At 34.8% G+C, this 21,381-nt stretch overlaps 2 protein-coding genes across 20 annotated transcripts in view; both read left to right on the top strand.

The window, feature by feature from the left end:
- The window catches only part of dop1a (DOP1 leucine zipper like protein A), a 63,610-nt gene extending 49,148 nt beyond the window's left edge, over positions 1–14,462 (top strand). For all 13 annotated transcript variants that reach the window (XM_087287250.1, XM_087287256.1, XM_087287247.1 and 10 more), the window contains 9 exons: positions 216–325; positions 3,067–3,216; positions 3,320–3,381; positions 3,475–3,627; positions 5,136–5,272; positions 6,214–6,269; positions 6,379–6,543; positions 6,861–6,990; positions 13,875–14,462. In XM_087287250.1, coding sequence (XP_087143376.1) covers positions 216–325; positions 3,067–3,216; positions 3,320–3,381; positions 3,475–3,627; positions 5,136–5,272; positions 6,214–6,269; positions 6,379–6,543; positions 6,861–6,990; positions 13,875–14,177 — 1,266 coding nt within the window. In that variant the 3' untranslated portion in view covers positions 14,178–14,462. The remainder of the gene's footprint in view (positions 1–215; positions 326–3,066; positions 3,217–3,319; positions 3,382–3,474; positions 3,628–5,135; positions 5,273–6,213; positions 6,270–6,378; positions 6,544–6,860; positions 6,991–13,874) is intronic.
- A 2,668-nt stretch (positions 14,463–17,130) lies between these two features.
- snap91a (synaptosome associated protein 91a) overlaps positions 17,131–21,381 on the top strand; it is a 54,577-nt gene continuing 50,326 nt past the window's right edge. For all 7 annotated transcript variants that reach the window (NM_001443240.1, NM_001443239.1, XM_087286083.1 and 4 more), the window contains 1 exon segment: positions 17,131–17,940. In NM_001443240.1, coding sequence (NP_001430169.1) covers positions 17,811–17,940 — 130 coding nt within the window. In that variant the 5' untranslated portion in view covers positions 17,131–17,810.

Raw genomic sequence — 21,381 nt, 5'->3', positions numbered from 1 at the left:
TTAATTCACATTGTGGCCAGATCTACCACCAACGTTACAACTTATTTTATTTGTAGTGAGTTGTAGCCCTATAAAACACACCAGGAATATTCACAGATCACCAGAAGTAGTGCTTTGCCTTGATTAGTTTGTCTTTGTATTATTTTCATTGCTCTTTAGATTACCCTTTACTGGATTTAATAATTTTTCTCACGTTTGCATGGGTGTCTGTACAGGTGCTGGCTCATCTATTAGATATGGTCTTCTACAGTGATGAGAAAGAGAGGGTGATTCCTCTTCTGGTCAACCTTATGCATTATGTTGTGCCCTATCTGCGCAACCATAGGTAGGAAGTCTTTAAAATCCAGGGTTCCCATCGGTCATGGAATTTATGGAATATCATGGAATTTATACGGTCTATCCCAGACATTGAAAGTCTGGGAATATTTTATGTTTCTGTCCAAGTCATTATAAAATGTTAGGAATTTTTATTTGTCATTCAACATTTTACTTGCCATTTATAATAATGCAGTTTTTCCATGCTGTGTTTTTTAAAACGTTGTTTCACATGTGTAGCCTATTGTTATGATTAGGATATTTTACACTGACATCTCACTCTTTTCTCAGCTACTCATTTTAGAATTGTAGTAAAATTATTATGATTGTTTTAATTTGACATCAAAATGGATAAATGAATGACTCTAAATGATCAAAATAAACAAAACTGTCAAATTCTCTTTAAATTAGCATTAGAAAAAATATGTTTAAATTATAGCAATCAATACATTGAACGTAGCCTTGTTTATATAGACATTGACTGAATGAGTATTATAATAATGTCATACTGCTTGTCTAAAGTGGGTCAGGGAGAAGTACAACATCATGCCGTGTCTATGACAGCTTTAAGCTATCGCACACCACATGAGCACTTTTTATGAGCTAATATAACGTTATTTGACATTTTAAAAGGACTGGTGCAAAAACAATTAAACAGTGACTTGGTTAGCCAAAATCTGTAGAATTAATGCGTCAATTAAAAAACTGCAAGCTCCTCTAAGTTTTGCATAATTTGCTTGATTTTTCATGAAATTCAGAAACAGCAGAACTGATAAATTCTGGAGGGATTTCTCGCAACAGTTGCCTGTTTTTCTATTCATTTTTTAGGTCATGGATTTTTGATCAGATTTTTTAATACACATTTATTTTACTTTTTATTAGCAAATAATAGTTGTAACACTTTACAATAAGGTTGTATTAGTTAATGCTGGTTAATATATTTGCCAACATGAACAAACAATGAACAATACATTTGTTACAGTATTTGTTCATGTTAGTTAACATTCGTTAATGAAAATAAAGCTGTTCATTCCTTAGTTCGTTAACTCCAATGCATTAACTAATGTCAGCAAGCATGAATTTAGAGTTTAATAGGGCATTAGTAAATGTTTATCTATGATTGATACATGCTAAACAAATATTTTTCATACTTAGTTCATGTTATTAAATACATAAAGCATTAACTAATGAAATCTTATTCTAAAGTGTGACTATAATAATAATAAATATACATATGTAAAATATAAATAAATATAAGCAAATCTACACTTGCAAATGTACAGTTGAAGTCAGAATTATAAAAATATATTTTTTATAATAAAATTATAAAATAATATAGTACCTAAAAATTATAATTTTTTTTCGTTTTTAAATATTTCCTAAATGATGTTTAACAGAGCAAGGAAATTTTCAGTTTTTCTGATAATATTTTTTCTTCTGTAAAAAGTCTTTTTTTTTTCGTTTTATTTCGGCTAGTTTTTAATTTTTTAAAAACCATTTAAGGTCAAAATTATTAGCTCCTTTAAGCTATATATATATTTTTTGAAAGTCTATAGAACAAACCATCATTATACAGCAACTTGCCTAATTACCCTAGCCTGCCTGGTTAACCTAATTAACCTAGTTTAGTCTTTAATTGTAACTTTAAGTTGTATAGACGTGTCTTGAAAAAATCTAGTAAAATATTATTTACTGTCATCATGGCAAAGATAAAATAAACCAGTTATTAGAGATGAGTTATAAAAACTATTATGTTTAGAAATGTGTTCTCTCCGTTAAACAGAAATCGGGGAAAAAATAAACAGTTGGGCTAATAATTCTGACTTCAACTGTATATACTTAATGATATACCTCCATAAACAATTTATACATGCACATAGTTACAAGATTCCACTCAAACATCTGCATATATACATAATCATTAATAGAAAGGATGAAAAGAAAGAAAGAGAGAGAAAAAAACTATGCAAAAGATCAAGTTTTGGGATATAAGAATACCAGTAAATACCCAATTATAAACATTACATTTTATGCACATTGCTATGCTTCATGAAATCTGTCACACCACTCAGCTATCATTGGTCACTCTCCAGTGGTCAGCTGTTTAGTCAGAGAAAGACAGGGAAAGATCAGGGAATTTAATGTTTAGCTTCGAGTGGGAACTCTGAAAATCCTACACTGTATTGACTTTATTCTTCAATGCAAAAGTGTGCTAGTTTTTGCAGTTGTTTTAGAACTTCTGATTCAGTTGCCTATGGGAGAAATGACTTAGAATAATAAACCGCAAAAGCACTATCAGACTACTTGCTCTACAAACGAGTGTTTGGATGATTATACAGACAAAGTAGAATCATTTAATAAGAAAATATCAGTTTGTAACATCAAGCAGCAGAATGAGCTGTTTTTAACGTCTAATAATGAATGGAAGTGAATGAGACCGGAAGTCTCAAGCCAAAAAGGCTCACATGGTTGTGCCCACTCATACACGAAGAATAAAGTGAATACCATAGGTCTCAAACTCGATTCCTGGAGGGCCACAGCTTGGCACAGTTTTGCTCCAACTCAAACACAGCTGATCCAACTACTCAAGGTGTTCAAGACTACCAGAGGCTATTAAGCAGGTGTGATTTGGAGGTGGTTGGAGCTAAAGTATGCAGAGCTGTGGCCCTCCAGGAACTGAGTTTGTGACCACTGCTGTATACACAAAATGAGGAATTTACAATAAAGACTTACTCTCTTTCTGTCTGCCAGTGCTCACAATGCGCCCAGTTATCGTGCATGTATCCAGCTGTTGAGCAGCCTCAGTGGATATCAGTACACCCGGAGAGCCTGGAAGAAGGAAGCCTTTGACCTGTTTATGGACCATACATTTTTCCAGATGGACTCTTCCTGCGTCAGCCAGTGAGTCCTGTTATAGCACATCATATATTTTTTGTTGCAGTAGTTTTTCTGCAGCTTAAAGGGCAATGTGACTTCTAGTTGACCACATCTCTCTCTCTTACAGCTGGAGAGCAATCATAGACCACCTGATGACTCACGACAAAACCACATTCAGGGACCTAATGAGTGAGTCTTTCCTCTCTGCCAAATAGACTTTCCAGCTGTGCCCATTTTATAGCTCTGTCATTATCATCCTGCTAACATTTTCTATATGTGCAGCCCGAGTTGCTGTGGCTCAGAGCAGCTCTTTGAGTCTTTTCACCAATCGAGATGCAGAGCTTGAGCAGAGAGCCATGCTACTCAAACGCCTGGCCTTCACCATCTACAGCAGTGAGGTGGACCAGTACCAGAAGTACTTGCCAGACATCCAAGGTACTCAAATCTGCTCATTTCAGTGGTGATGTCAAGTTACATTGGAAGTTGGGGTATTGGGAAAACCAGTATTCTGCGTTTTCGCTTGACCTGTTTCAAAATTAGGGACCTGAGGACCAATGTCCTGTGTAACCCTTATGTGCGTTTAGGGATGTTTTTATCCAGTCTGGGGGGGATTTTTAAGTCTTAATTTGGCTACAACTTTCTCTGTATTTCAGTAAATGGAATGATTTTTGGTAACAAATCTAATTTGTACACAAATTGTGGGAAAATGCTTTAAAAGTCTTAAAAAACTCAACAATAGACTCTGGGCAAATTTACTACCCTTTTGTTATGTTGGAAACTGTTTTGCCCCATTGACTTCCATTAAAATGACATTTTTTGATTGCAAAGCCATATAATCGTGCATTCTTAATTGTTGGTGGTTTTTCCTGTTTGAAAGAAGTCAAATTAGCTATTTTTACTGTTAAACAACTGTTGCAGTGCAAAAAGCAAAGTTTCTTATTTGGAGCATAGGGTGTGTGCATGTGAGTGTAAGAGAGACCTTTGGAAACTTAACTTAATTTTTCTGAGAAAATCAAAATAAGCACCCCAGCTCTCAGAACAAAGTAAACATGGTAGGTTCATTTATGCGCACACACTTTAATTTGTTGTTTTAGCCAGAATAGTTTTGCACAGGCCTGAAGGGTTAATGGTGCCAACTGATGATTAACAGTAAAATTAAAAAAATGTACCACTTCACAATTACCATCAACAATCAAGAAAGCATGATTTTAGGGTGTCATGGCTTTGCAATCCAAAATTGTCATTATAATGGAAGTCAGCCATGAACACAACAAAAGGGTAATAAATTTAAGTACACAAAAGTTTACGTCAACACCTCCTAGTAACTTAAACTTTACTGCCTAAGATCGTGAGTTTGACTTAAAGACAAATAAGAGTAAATTGCACTCACTTACCAGTCCTAACACCAAAATCCATTCTAAAACCAGGTGTAAACGGGGCTTAAGATTCTGAACTGAATTAGAAACGCCTGCTCTAAAGGGATCTTAGGCATTTCTACATTCAAAGTTTTGCTCAAAGCATGTAAAGACTGCACTAGTAGATTTTACCAGTAAGCCAAAACCTTATAAAAAAAAGCTTTATACTACAAGGATGTTGAATGCTTGATGCTGATTGGCTGATGAACATTATAAGGTGTAGTTATTTTCAGATAAACGCACAACTAAAGTAGTTCCAGGCAGGGGTTGACCAAATTAGAGTTCCATACTAGCATAATTACTACACACAGGGGCTTTTTTGAGGACAAAAACCTGACATTAGTTTTGGAATACAAGATCTAAACAATGTCTTTAGGTGTGATAATGTAGTATAAGTGGAATAATTGACTCTGATATGTTGAAATAAAATTCATCATGGCCATATTACGACCTCGGGTGTAAATTCTTTTCTAATAATTTTTGAATAATCTCTAATAACTCATCACTTATACCTTGATATAATTTCAGAGCGTCTTGTGGAGAGCCTCCGACTCCCTCAAGTGCCCATCCTCCATGCTCAGGTCTTCCTCTTCTTCAGAGTGCTGCTATTGCGCATGTCACCTCAGCACCTGACCTCACTCTGGCCCACTATGATCACTGAGCTGGTGAGGATACAGCACAACGTACATATTTACATACAGTTGACATATAGTCAAAATTATTAGCCCTCCTGTGGAATTTTATTTCTTTTTAAAATAGTGCGGATTTTTTTTCAGCACATTTTTAAAAATAATAGTTTTGATAACTAATTTCTAAGAGTTTTTGTCCTTGCCATAATGACGGTATATTAATTTTTTTGATTTATTTTTTATAAGATATGTTAAATATGTCTTCAGCTTAAAGTGCAATTTAAAGACTTAACTAGGTTAATTAGATTATTTAGGCAAGTTAATTAGGCACTTCTTTGGATAACAGTGCTTTGATCTGTAGCTAATAGCAAAATAATTATTTCTTAAGGGAGCTAATAATGTTTCACATCATTAACTTTAGACATGTCACATGTAACCTTAAAAATGGTTTTAAAAATATAAGATCTCAAATTCCGCTTAGAGCTGGACAATGTATCGCTTCAGCATTTCTATCACAATGTGTGTGTCCGCAATAGTCAAATCACAGGATATGCAATGTTAAAGGATTGTAGTTGATCAGCCAAACAATTTAGGATTCTCTACATGGGATTTGTGGAGTCATGGCAAAGTATAACCATAACAGAGTGAATCTTTATCATTTGCATGTGTTTTAAAGTCACAAAATGTGTTTTAGGCACAAAAATGTACAACATTTGTAACTTAATAATTTTACTCAATTATTAATACAATGAAGGCTATACAGTGTTATTTTTTTTCGTTTCACTCTTCTATCTTTAAATTTTTTATCTCAATATAAATGGCAGAAAAGTAAAATATTGCAATGTCAGGTTTTTCCCAAATTGTGCAGCCTTACTTTAATATGACATGAAGGAAAGAGAAGTGTTACTTAGTGGACACTTTGTCACATTCATTTTGAATATGTCATGTTCTTAAGGCTTGTTTGTATTATCTTTCAGGTTCAGGTGTTTTTACTCATGGAGCAGGAACTCACTGCAGATGAGGACATCACTAGGTATCCAGTTATATCCTTTTCATTTGTTTATTTATTTTTTATTTTTTGTGAAGGTCAACCCATGTGCCTATGAATGCTAATGAATGTGGTCTCTGGTGTCTCTATCCAGGACTTCAGGGCCCTCGGTTGCAGGGCTTGAGACAACATACTCAGGGGGCAATGGCTTCTCTACCTCCTACAACAGCCAGCGCTGGCTCAACCTCTACCTGTCTGCCTGCAAGCTGCTGGATCTGGCCCTCGCTCTGCCCTCTGAGAGCCTGCCTCAGTTCCAGATGTGTGTATTCTTGGCATGTTTTTACACATTATGTTTAATATACTATTCGGTATGTGACAGGAGTTCTTTTTAATAAGCGTGCTACTTGAGAAATGTTAGTTAAAAACACATCTTGAGAGTCTGAAATGCAAGTGGCTTTTATGACTGCACGAAGATGTTCAGATGGATGCTTTTTTCTGTTCCAGCACTCTCCAATTAGAGCTGAAAAAACCTATTGATCCTTTTCCATCAAATTAGCCTTCCTTACTGATAAAATGCATGCAGCATATTGAACATATTTCATTTGAAGGAAATAATGATATATTATTATGCCACAGGTATCGCTGGGCTTTCGTCCCAGAAGCCTCTGATGACTCTGGTCTGGAAGTCCGCCGACAGGGGACCCATCAGAGAGAGTTCAAGCCCTATGTTGTCAGGCTGGCAAAGCTGCTGAGAAAAAGGGCCAAGGTAATACAATCAGTGAATAGTCACAGTGATATACATTTATTCTTTAAAAATCTGTTCCATTCTGCTTGATGGCTGCTTTATCCCACACCATTAACTTAGGAAATGTAACATTTATAGATTATTCAGAAGATTTGTTAAAGGGGTAGTTCACTCAAAATTTAAAAATACTCACCCTTAAAGGTGCTGTATGCAAGTTTTTGACTCTTCTGCAGCCTAAAAATACGATAATATGTTTGCAGATATTTTTTTTTAACTCTTTGTTTTCATTTTCATTGAAAAAACCTTCATACATTACATACAGTACTGCCTGAGTTTTTACAAAGAAATATACCATCAAAATTCTTTCTGTAGTACTTACCAGAGGTGTGGACTCGAGTCATGTGACTTGGACTCGAGTCAGACTCGAGTCATGAATTTGATGACTTCAGACTCGACTTGACAAAATATGAAAAGACTTGCAACTCGACTTGGACTTGAACCTAAATGACTCGGACTTTCACTTGGACTTGCGCCTATTGACTTGTAAAGACTTGCTACTTTCTATAAAAAGCCCAAAGATAAAAAGTATGTTGACAGGGAGCGCTCTATCTCTCTGTGTGTGTGTGTGACAGAAAGCATGCGCGCATACTTTCGACCACTAGCGCTTTGTGGCGCACTTCCGTGTTTTTGCACCAGCGGGAAATTTGAAGATGCCATTTTCATTCTGACTCGGAGAGTGAAATAAACACATCCACGATCTGCTCCTTTTGTTTTATTCAGCGGATTTACAACATCTGTCAAAGGTAAGAGACTTTACTACTCGCAATGTGTTACTGTTGTGCAAAAGCATTGTTTTACTGTTGTGCATAAGTCAATGAACTTCAGTTTTTTTAACCAAACTTACCCTCTCCTCATTTATTTCACATAATTATGAATGAACATGGCTGTAATTTATGTTTTTGCACTTGGTCGTTTGTGTCAATTCGCATATTATGTTTTATTTTTGTGTTTTGCCCATCCTCTGACAGTATTTTCTAACTATTTAATTAGTAGTAATAATAATTACATGCCATAATAACTAGATATATATAATTTATTTTTAAAGCTCTTAAAACTGTGAAAAAAGTGTTTTGTTATTTTTGGTGACATTTTGCAATAAGGTTTTTTTAGTTAATCTATGTACTAACATGAACTAATAATGAAGTATACTTTTAAACCTTTATTAATTATAGTTTAACATTTACTATTGCATTATTACAATTTAAAGGTATGCTTGTTAACATTAATGTTAATGCACTGTGATTTAACAAAGGTTAACCAATAATTTTATTTCCATTAATTAATGAATACTGTAATGATTTGTAACTGTACTTCACTGCATTGTTTGTTCACATTAGTACATAGATAAACTTAATTAATTAATACAACCTTATTGTAAAGTGTTACCTTTTTCATATTTTGGATTGATACTATTAATTTTATTTAGTATTTAAAACCTTAAAAGTATTTGTATTATTGTTGATGTTATGCCTCTTAGCAATATTTTAGTCCTCTACATGGTTTTTAATTAAATTTTTATTGTGAAATTGTAATGCATCTATATTGTTGAATTTCTGTTTGTTTGTTTTTCTGTATTTCCCCCTCTATATTTAAGGCTTATCTACTATTTTTAAGGTACTTAAAACCAACCATCTAATAAAAAATACAATTGACAATCACATTTCGTTTCATGAGTGTCTTTGTTCCTGTTTTGTAGGACTCTTATTTTAACAGATTTCATTGGAAAACACTTGACTGATCATTCAATTAAAGTTTTACCTTTATTATTCCATCACTCAATGAGATCATTTAATTGTGAGTTGAATTACTCCATTTGTAATTGTTTTTAAATAAACTAAAAATGAAGACTTGTTTTATTCAGTTTGTTGAATTTGAACTCTACATATTAAAAGATATTTAAAACCACTATAAATGTATTTAAACTAATATTTAAATTTATATAACTGTTTCACTGTGGGTATTTCTATTTTAATTTATTTAGCACATTTATTGCCTATTCAAACATGAAAACAAGTTTTAGATAATTTGTGGCTCTAATAAATTGTTAAACATTACAATATCCCTGCAGAAAAATCCAGCTTAAACCAGCCTAGGCTGGTAAGCTGGCTTTAGCTGGTCCACCAGGCTGGTTTTAGAGGGGTTTTGGTCAGTTCTAGGCTGGTTTCCAGCCATTTCCAGCCTGGTCTTAGCTGATCAGGCTGGAAACTGACCAGCAAAATCCAGCTAAAACCAGCTTGACCAGCCTGGTTTAAGCTGGACATAGCTGGTTTTGGCTGGGCTCCCAGCCTGGCTAGGCTGGTCAAGCTGGTTTTAGCTGGTCATCTCCCAGCCTGACCAGCTAAGACTAGGCTAAAAAATGGCTGGAAACCAGCCTGCAAATGGCCAAAACCCCTCTATAACCAGCCTGGTCGACCAGCTAAAACCAGCCTAGGCTGGTTCAAGCTGTTTTTTTCAGTAAGGATTTTTGACAAAATGGTCTAAAATGATAGTTTACAAGTGCCTAAGTGGGATTTGAACCCCGTTCTTTATGAAAAGAAAGAAAAATCTGATTGGCTCTGACATTACTTTCACCAGTGGGCAGGTACTTCAATCTGATTGGCTGGTCTCTCGTGCACGTATTCAGTCTCACTGCGTTTGCTTGACTTTTGTCCACACTGGCGCCTCAAACCTTTCCTGCTTTTGCTCTCCAGAGATCCTCCTGGTAAATTGATTATTCCAGAATGTTGATATGGTTTATCAATGTTGATAATGGTTTCCTTATTTTTATCACAGTTACATTTCTGCTTGCGTTAGTTATATTTTTGTTTAAATGTTTTTTTATTTGATTAGTATGGTGCACCTTTCGGGTGATTAATAAATGTTTGTAAAACAAAATGCATTCTTTACATCCAACATCTATTCTTTGTGTCTTTAAGTGTTTGTAACTGGAAATATCTCATCATAAAACATACAGCCAAAATGTTATGGTTTATTAGATTAAAAATTTAATATGTAAGTCTATTTTAGTATTTTGGTTATTGTTAATAAATAGTGCCTCAATATAAATCATATCAAAAAGCACGAAAGGAAGAGGAAACACAAGACTCAAATTCTATATATAATCTCGGAGAGCGTGCAGGAAAATGTGCGTGTGAGCAGTGCATATTTGAGAGCGAGAAAATTTGCGCGTGAGCAGCGTATATTTCAGAGCTCGCAAGCAGTTTTGTCCACAGAGGAAATCGGTGCACGAGCGTCACACAAGGTAGAGAGCAAAGTTCTTCATTGTTATGTGAAGAAAACAACGTTAATTTTTGTATAAAGTAGCCGACTTCGTTGAGAATATGTGCCACAATTTTACATTGCTGCTAGACAGATTTGCATCTTCATCTCTTCAGCACACACGAGATTCAATTGACAAAATACCAAGTTCACTCAATTTTACTTTGCAGCATACAGGAGTTGTTGGTCTACTGCTGCCTCATTGAGGTCGTTTATGTAGTTTTAGTTAATCACAAGTTGATCACAGAAGACATAACATAGCACAACTAAACTTAATGAACTAGACAGCAGTAGACCTGCAATTTCTGTGTGATCTGAGGCAAAATGGACTCTATTGTAGTGGAACTCGTTCTTGTGCAATGTGCTGTGTAGACAAGATGCAGCACTGTTTAGCACTTTTTCAGAAAATTACATTTGTGTTTTTATATATCTGAGCAATGTTCTTTCATAAAAAAAGGTTTGTTTAATAAATACAGATCTTACAACCATACATAATCTGTTTACAGTTCATTTTTCTGTTAAAAAGACTCGAAAAGACTCGAAAATCAAACTATAGGACTTTGGACTTGACTTGAGACTTGTTGCCTTTGACTTGGGACTTGACTCGGGACTTGCCTGTCTTGACTCGGGACTTGACTCGGGACTTGAGGGCAATGAATTGAGACTTACTTGTGACTTGCCAAACAATGACTTGGTCCCACCTCTGGTACTTACAGTGAATTTAACTTACTACAAAAAGGAATGCAAAACCCTACCACCCACCCCACCCATTTAACATTAATCAAAATATTTATGGAAGATTCATAAAAATAAAAGGCATATATGCATAACATTTACAATCATATATAGATCTGGCTGGGACAAAAATTTTAAATTGAGGCAAGGCGTACATGGACAATGAAACCAAAAGAGACATTATAAAAAAAGTATAAGATAATTATAAAATAAATCATAAGATAAATAGATAAATTAACATACAACAGTCTTGTAAGTCTATCAGTTCAGTCTATCTGCAAAAATAATATGAATGGTTCCCAAATCTTGTTAAAAATGGACAATTTGTCATTTAGTATGAATCTCAGTTCTTCTAAGTGTAACATATTTCCAAGTTCTCAAGCCCACATTTCAAAGGTGGGGACAGCATCAGATTTCCACATTTGTAAAATGAGTTTTTTTGCAAGACACATACAAAATAGAATTGCTTGTGTTTGGTTTCTACTGCAAGGACTGTACTCTGCTTCTAAAAGTCCAATACTAGGATCCATTTCCAGATTCGTTGAGTACACTTCAGAAAGAAATGTAAATATATTTTTCTAGAATGGTTGTAGTTTACTGCATGACCACAAAGAATGAAACAAAGTTCCTGTTGACACACTGCACTTATTACAACTTGAAGAGATTGTTGGAAATATTTTGTTAAGTTTTGATTTAGAATAATGGAGCCTATGAATGACCTTATATTGGATCAGATGATGTCTTGCGTTCACAGAACATGAATGTACATTTTTCAAGCATTCATCCCATTTGTCATCACAGATGTTAATACCCATTTCGTCTTCCCAGTCATGTCTGTTTGCAGATATTTAAGAAACATGCTAAGTGAACATTCTTGTTTATCTGAAAAACAATGCTGAAGTCAGATATCCTGCTTTCAAAATGTATGTTACGTCTTGGAACGTCAGTTTAGCAATAATATTTCAGCACCCTGCGTTGCCTTGGTGTGATTCTTTCACTTATAAAGGCTCTTAAAGCATGGGTCTATGACCAGAAATGTGACCTCCAGTGGACAGTAGCAGCCTCCAAAATGAGACACAGATTCAGAGTTCCACATGAGGTGGTTATTAATTAGCAAATAACATAAACATTACAAACGTAAGCATTAGATGAGCAGGTTATATTGTAACCCCTTGTCCTAACTACATGCTATGTGATGAGATTTTTAGTGATAAGAAATCGAGCTGTTTGCACCAGACAAAACACGACAGAATAGTGCACTTACTGCACTCCTATGAAATGGTAAGGTTTAATCCTCTTAAACATTACGGAATGTAGAGTGACACTTCTAACGCTCAATTTAATATGGTTATTTTATTTTCAAGATCTGAGGTAAACTATCTGCTGCTGCTTTCAGTAGTATGGCAATAAATGTCATGTAAAATGTTATTCAAACTCACATTATTTGCATTTAACACTGAATAAAGAACATGAGGTGTACCTGAGGTAATCATTGCCTGTTTTCTGTTGTTCAGCTGCAAGAAATAGAAGCCGTTTCTAATATGTCAATTCAAGGTGTTGGTTAGGACAAAAACTCCTTTTATTATAGAAAATATTCCTTCTATCACGTGTTATTGCTTTTATTTAGAACATGGTTTAAATCAGTCTTTGCTGGTGTTGTCAATCTAGCAATTTGCACTTGCGTGTTTTAAACCAGGGGTGCAATACCTACTTCAACCACTGGGTGTCAAACTTACATACTGCAGCTTTAAGTGGTTGAAAAACCTTAATGTGTTTCTTCTGTTGAACCGAAAAAGAAGATAATTTGAAGAAAGTGTGGTTACAGGTTTTTAGCTTTCTTCAATATATCTTCCTTTGTGTTTATCAGAAGACATAAACCAATCAGGTTTGGAACAAGTGAATAGAGAGTAAGCAATGACACAATTGTAATTTTTAGTGAACTGTCCCTTTAATGCTTTTAAAGGCCTTCTTTAATCTGAAAATAATAATGACATATTATTATTCTGGGCGCCATGGTGGCTAAGTGGTTTGCACTGTTGCCTTACAGCAAGAAGGTCGCTGGTTCAAGCCTTGGCGTTTCTGTGTGGAGTTTTAATATTCTCCCCGTGTTGGTGTGGCTTTCCTCCAGGTGCTCCGGTTTTGCCTACAGTCCAAAGACATGCACTATATGTGAAAGGAGTGTATGAGTGTGTGTGAGTGAGTGTGTATGAGTGTTTCCCAGTACTGGGTTGCGGCTGGTTGGGTATCTGCTGCAAAAAACATATGCTGGAATTGTGTTTATTCTGCAGTTCATTCCGCTGTGGCGACCTCAAAGATAGAGACTAAGCCAAAGGAAAATGAATGAATGAATGAATATTATCCTGATTCTAGCATGATCCATTTGGTTTAGAGTGTTGTGGTAATTTATAAATGACAATTGGTGACAATCTTTTTGTCTTATAGTATGTCACAGTGGACGTCAGTGATGCTTTATGACTTCCAAATAGAATGACTAGCATGTTAAACTTTCAAAAATTTCCATGCACTGTTTTACAAATGTCAAAATGATAGGAAGACAATGTGAAATTTATTTAATGGCAACCGTTCTCCTGCTTTCATAATGTTTTTCTGATCACAAGACAATCAGTAAAAAACATTGCACCTTGATAAATTGTGTTTGTTTAAACTCTTGTTTATTTCGTTACCCATTAAAAAACAATTTATGGACAAAGATGTAAATCAAAAATTTTTTTATTTTAATTTGTGTTCTGCAGAGGAAACTAAGATATGTATTCCAGTTTGAAGTAACATAAGTATGAGAATATGATGACAGAATTCTAGAATTCTTACTACCCTGTCTCTGTTAAATCCAGAAAAACCCAGAGGAAGACTGCTCCACACGCACTTTGTCCTGGGAGCCCGGACAGCTTCTGCTCACCCTTTACGTGATCCGCAGCATGGAGCAGCTCCTCCCTTTCTTCAACCTCCTCAGCCAGGACTTCAGCAGCAAAGGCAACAGCCGCTCAGGACCATTTCACAGCCCTACTCCCAGAGACGGACCATTCCCTGGCAAGGATGGCAAACTGGAGAGCCAGAAAGTTTTCTGGAGCCGGGCCAGACAGAACATTGAGGAAATGGTTGAGAAGGACTTCCTCGAGGGCCTCATCAAAACGTGACCTGATGTGAGCGAATAGAGGAACTATTGAGCAAAAACACTAACACCTCACCTTTTAAACATGGAAGAGAACAAAAAAAAAGATGTTTGTACATTTTTTGCTTTTCTAATTAATGTATTTTTCCCAAAAGCTATACTATTTAATTTAAAGTCTTTTACTTGTAAATATGGCCAGCTGTGATGATTTCTTTCATTTATTTGAACCCTTAGGATAGTATGATGATACTGTGCCATTCCATATTGTGGTGACTTGCCTAATAAAGAGACATATCATGTGAATTTAAAACATTCTCAAATTCACTTAACAGAAAAACTTGTAGCAGACCTCATATTCATATCAACTTTGCACTATTATTAATTTCCTTCTGGATTTCGGTGGTCAATAAAAAAAAATCTTTTGTGTGAGGAAATACATATACACGGATGGTTGTAAGTGACGTTGCTTTGGTAATGGTCAAAGCCATAATTTAAAAACAATTGCATATCAGAGTATAAGTGGGAGGGAATAAAACAGATGTTTCATGTTCGCTACAGCTGTTTTTTTTTTTACGCTGGTGGATAATTTAAAAAAGGAACTAAATATGCCTTTATATATACAGTTGAAGACAGAATTATTAGCCCCCCTTTGATTTTTTTTCTTTTTTTAAATATTTCCCAAATGATGTTTAACAGAGCAAGGAAATTTTCACAGTATGTCTGATAAGTCTTATTTGTTTTATTTTGGCTAGAATAAAAGCAGTTTTTATTTTTTTAAAACCCATTTTAAGGTAAAAATTTTTAGCCCCTTTAAGCTATATAGTCTATAGAGCAAACCATCGTTATACAATAACTTGCCTAATTACCCTAACCTGCCTAGTTAACCTAATTGATTTAGGTAAACCTTAATATGTCACTTCAAGCTGTATAGAAGTGTTTTAAAAATATCTAGTCAAATAATATTTACTGTCATCATGGCAAAGATAAAAGAAATCCGTTATTAGAAATGAGTTATTAAAACTATTATGGTTATAAATGTTTTAAAAAAAATCTTCTCTTCGTTAAACGAAAATTGGGAAAAAAAAAATAAGGATGGCTAATAGTTCTGACTTCAACTGTATTTATATATATATATATATATATATATATATATATATATATATATATATATATATATATATATATATATATATATATATATATATATATATATATATATATATGGATGTTTTTTGTATATACTGCATATGTTTCCATCAATCTGAAATTGTTTTTACATGTTGGATTAATGCTTTAAGGGGCCACAGAACGTCTGATAAGTGACATGCTGTAATTTAGCGATGTTTGTGTTGTGAACTCACAAGAAGGTTGCTGGTTCGAGTTCCGCCATTTCTGTTGTCCAAATGTTTCAGTTGGTGGTTCATTCCACAGTGTCAACAAGGAAAATGAATTAATGCAGTGATAAAGTTTTCAAATACCCTTGGTGACGCCAGTGGCTGTTAAGTAATCTACACCCAGCAACTTGTTGCTAAACTAGATGCCTAGATGCTGACAGCGATTTTTATTTTTTATTTTTTAATTGTTCTGCCCAGAAATAAAACCGTTGTCAATACTTTGGCTTTGACATACGTTTAACGAACAAACAACCTAACACTGACTACGTTTACATTGACACCAATAATTCGATTTTAATGCAATTAAGACTACTCTGATTAATAGTTAACCATGTAAACAGTGATTTTCATCAGATTAAGGTCATAATTAAAAGGTCAGAATTAAGACCTGTATGGTATGCCGATTTTAGTCACATTATTTAAGTGCATTACAGACTAAACACAGACACCCGCATCTTGAAATGCGGAGTTTTTTTTCTTCCATTCAGCATGCGGTATAAACTTCCGTTAAAACATAACTCTTCCAGCAGTTCATAGTTGCATCCAATGTCTCGTTGTCACAGAGGGCGGGCATGAAATGTTTGTGAATGAAAGTGAAAGTGCCAAACTGCAGTTAAAGTCGACAAATTACAAATTAACACTCGAAATTACATGAAACTCCGGAGGAAATGCGGATAGCGTGGTGACTCAATGACGTTAATCGAAATATGTGCTATAACATTTAAAACTGGATCATGAAAGTAACAATTAAAAAGCAACTCATGTAAACACCTTAGTCTTATTATTCTTAATTAGAACAAAACAAATAATTTGATTACTGATGTCCATGTAAACGTAGTCTAAAGGTGACAAATATAAATATATTTCTGCTGTTTTCTTTTAATAACAAAAACGTTTTGAAGAAAAGTGATGAGAAAAAATCAGTTAATAAAGCATGCAGTCTTACACATGAGGATTTGCCATGTGTTTGGATCTCCTGCATCTTGTCCACAGATAGGAAAATTGAAATTGCATGAAAATCTGGCTATATAAAGGTTTGAATATATGTTTCATTGTGGAGCACATTACAATAGATAATGGCTCTTGACATGTTTCTGATTAGATATTCATTTTATTAATTTGTGTTAGTTATTCATTCAGTATGTTACTTCTGTTGAACAAAAGGAGATATTGTGCAGAATTGGGAACTGGTAGTGGTATTGAATGAATTGCAAACTATTTTCCTACTATGCTTATGGGTTTTCAGTTTTTAAAATATTTTTGTGTCATAAAAGTTTGACCGTTTTTTAAGGATGTGAGTTTTTAAATTTATGTTGAACAATGATGAACAACATAATTAAAACATGAATTTTAAAAATATTTTCACAATTTATCATTGATAATAACCACTGAACGAATCCGTGAACAAATCTTTTCAGTGAATAAAAATATTCTATAGGATGAATCAAATTCCCCATCACCAACCATAGCCATAAACAAGCAGTTTTACATGGGGCGCCGATAGTAAAACGCAATCTGGGTTTTAATGACGTGTGACCTGACTCATGCGTGGGGGCGGAGTGATAGCGCAAATAAATAAATATTGAGTCCAGCAGGAACCGCGGCTTCCGTTATCGGCAGTGTTTCATCCTCCTCCTTTAGAAATTGTCCGAAACTGGACATAGCCACAGGGTAAATGAGAAGGAAGGCGAGCGTTTTTTAGAGATGAGGAGAACAACGCGAGTCGTTTGAAGGTTTGGGTGACTGCACATCCAGCGGGGTTTGTCGAGAAGCTTAATCCTTGATCTGGAGGAGGAGGAGGAGGAGAGAAGGACGACTGGTCGAGCCGAGCATCACCATCCTAACAGCCTCTTCCAACCCAACGCGCAAATAAAACGAGGATTATCTTCTTAGGACTATATAAATTCACTCTTTTTTAACATTCAAGCTCACCGTCTACTCTTTCTGAATAACTGTTAGCGTTTGAAATGCGTCGTTACGCATCTCTTATGTGATCCCGCATCCCCACGAGGCGAATCCAGAGCGCAGGCGTTGACCTGAAATTTATGTTATAGTGAATACAGAGTCCCCCTCTCTAGGTTTTAGTATTGCCTCAGTTATGAACGTTGGACTTAATCTCAGATTTGCCTTAACAATACCTACATATTAAATTCGCAAACTGAATCAATTTCAAAGGGCCTCGTCATCCTTGTGGACGCTTTGGAGCAACTCGACGCATCTCTTTATACCGGAATAAGGGCGTTTGATTCGGTGAGAGAAGGAAGATGTCGGGTCAGACTTTGACGGACCGCATCGCCGCGGCGCAATACAGCCTCACGGGATCCGAAGTGGCTCGTGCGGTGTGTAAAGCGACCACGCATGAGGTGATGGCACCTAAGAAGAAGCATCTCGAATGTAAGTGGCTTCAGGTTAAGTTTACACATTTCTCTGCCTATTTCATGCCTGTCACAAATATTACCTGCACTTTCGCTGTCCACACAGTAATGGTTTACCCATTTTGGTCATCATGTTGTTCGCGCAATGGCTCCTTCAAAGGTCATCCGATAGCAGTGGATGGGTAAGAAAGGCCTGTGGTGCTGTGTTGGTGTCAGTATTGTGGAATGGAGATGCTGTGACTAATGGGCCCTCATTTCACAGTGTGTCTGTCACTAAGCAGAGACACCAGAATGAGCAGAGAACATGGCTTCCGTCCACTGTATGGCCTGGAAGAAAACAGAATATTTATCACACTCTTACAAGTCATTTGTTTGGAAAGTCATTTGGTATGAATGCACTGTCGTTGTATTATAGATAAACATTGCATAGATAGATAGATAGATAGATAGATAGATAGATAGATAGATAGATAGATAGATAGATAGATAGATAGATAGACAGACATTCACACAATAGATAGATAGATAGATAGATATATAGATATATAGATAGATAGATAGATAGATAGATAGATAGACATTCACACAATAGATAGATAGATAGATAGATAGATAGATAGATAGATAGATAGATAGACAGATATACATATATATATATATATATATATATATATATATATATATATTTATATATATATATAGAGATAGATAGATAGATAGATAGATAGATAGATAGATAGATAGATAGATATTCACACAATAGATAGATAGACAGATAGACTGATATATATATATATATATTTTTTTTTTATATATATATATATATATATATATATATATATATATATATATCTATATACATATAGATAGATAGATAGATAGATAGATAGATAGATAGATAGATAAATTGACACACAGATGATAGATATGTGTATTGTAAGTGTACTCATCATTGATAGCACAATCGAAAGTGCACTCAAAGGCTTAAGTAATCAACCTCAAGATGAGCAGGTGGTCTGCAATTGTTTCGGCACTTTTACTGTCTCTCTGATTCACCCCTGCTGAAATATACATTCCTTGTAGGTCAAAGGTCAAGATGTCACCAAGAACATAAATGGAAGCGTTTGATATTACCAACATTCGACTCCTTTGATATTAAAGTTTAAGACTCAGTTGTGTCAGTCTGACTGACTATCAAATACAAATGTTGTTTACCCAGGCATCTTTTAGTGAAAGGAAATAAACACAAAACAGACAGTCTTCCAGATTTCGCATGACATGTTCAAAGGGAAAGTAGTGTTTACATTTTTTTAAATAGGTTGTTTTCACATGATGTCATTGATGACGTTTGAATTTCAGATAGAGGGCAGGAAGTGATTCTTCTACATAGGAATCGCTATTCTGAACATCAAAATGTTTCTGTTTTGTGTTGTTTATAATCGTTTAAATCAGCCAAAGTAAGAAATGGCGAACAGCTTTTATAGGCATCCAAAAGTTTTTGCTCATAAAAAAGGCAAAGTTCAAGAAACTGAAAAACAAAATAAAAATAAATGTAATAAACATTTTTTCAAAACATCCATGTGTACAAACTTTTTTGAACGTGATAATTCATTTGACAGCACCAATAAGTAAAGGTTATATACAGGCCTAACTGTGTATAAATATGTTAATGTGTTATACAAAAAGCTTAGATACAAACACCATCACACTTATACAAAATCCAGGAGAATATAAATAACATACCCTACCATGTAATCGCTGCAATGAAATATCTGTCTTGTTTTGCAATAATCAATGTCTTTACTGGCATTTTGGCAGAATAAACATAACGTGAACATAGAGAAGTGCAGCAGCGCTGAAAGTTTGTTGATGATAAGTTCATTAAGTTCATTCCCTCTTAAAAAAAAAATAAATAATACAATGTAAACTATGTGTCTACGATTTTGTATATTTTCATCTGTTATTTGGTGATGTCTGGAAGATATTCGCATGGGGAAAAAATGTTATAATAATTTATAATAAACATGTTTTTGAACCATATAGTAGAGAGTATAATGTGTACAACTCTTTGCTAATGAGTGCTAACAATACTAAAATAGTAAACTGATAATCTGTAAAAACATATCATTAGTGTAAACTGTGATGCATTGTGAAGGTGTATAATGAAAGAAGAAAACTGAAGCCTAATGAATAATTTGTTTTTTTTGCTACAGTTGTGTTTAACCACAGCAGCAATATAATTGCTACAGCAGTTGAATTCAAGTAATTATGTTCAAGTATGTATTCAAACTCTATAGTAATTACTATAGTATTTTCCAGGTAATGTAATATTTTATACAGCATATACCTCCTCGATGACAGAAAAATATACTGTAAATCAGGAGAAAACTCGGCCCTCTTCAGCATATGTGTTTATTTTCTATTTATATCTCCTTTGAAATATGGTATACATTGCAAAAATACAGATTTTTCTCTATGTCTTCCATCCAGTTTTTTACTTCTATCTGAATTTTGCGCGTCACCAGAATCATGTGATTGAAAACAACCTATAGACTCATGTTGAAATTTGAGCACAGTCTCTTTGAAATAAAGCACACTGTGTTTCTGTCAGGGCTCTTAAATCAGTGGCTTTCAAACAGTCTTGATCAGCATCACAAAAGCTCTCCATTTGTGGCAGGTGTCCCTGGCTCGTAAGCAGTGTGACACACCCACATCGGTCTCAGAGGAGCATGGGTAATCACAGCATGTCAATTAAATCAGAGATAAGCAATAAAACTGCATGCGTTGTACAAATAGCATACTGTAGGATTTCTTCTTCTATCAGTTCTGTCAGTGGTATCTTTCAGGTTGAATATTTATTTAGTATACTTAAAATTTTTAAACCATTTTGTATGCAGCGATCAGCATTCAGTAAACGAGCCAGCAATCACTTTAGGTTGCTGACTCATTACATTACCACCCATTTTGTAATGTAGACTCATTTCAGTAACATAATGTGGCATGCTTTGACTTTTAAGATTTTGTGTACTTAAAGTAATTGTGATTTTCTTTTGTATCATATAAAAACAAAATTAAATGATTAAATTAACTTGCTTCATTGAAGTACCGTTAAGATTGAATAGAAGCGGAACTGTATTGGGCTGAAAGGCAGAAGAGGGGTAGACCTGCTAGATGGATTGTGCTGCACATAAATTGAATGTGTTTCTTCTCAGGTTTTCTACCCCCATTGCGGTGTATTGCCTCCGGATATGTCCTGTTACAAGAAAAAGCACAGTTGTTTATCTTTTTCCTCCTGTGTTTTCTTTTTGGCTACAATCATAGTTCACCCAAAACCATCTAGTCATCCAAGATTTAGGTGACTTTTTTCAACTGCAGTTCTCTTTGATTCATAAAGTAACAATTCTGCTACACCCGGGATTCTGAGACTCAAAAACATATCATATGCAGTAAAAATAAAATT

The sequence above is a fragment of the Danio rerio genome, chromosome 16 (assembly GCF_052040795.2).
Source record: "Danio rerio strain M-AB ecotype USA chromosome 16, GRCz13ab, whole genome shotgun sequence".
Taxonomy (NCBI): Eukaryota; Metazoa; Chordata; class Actinopteri; order Cypriniformes; family Danionidae; genus Danio; species Danio rerio.
Note: the sequence above shows the minus strand (reverse complement) of the source record. Positions and strands in the feature narration are given on the sequence as shown.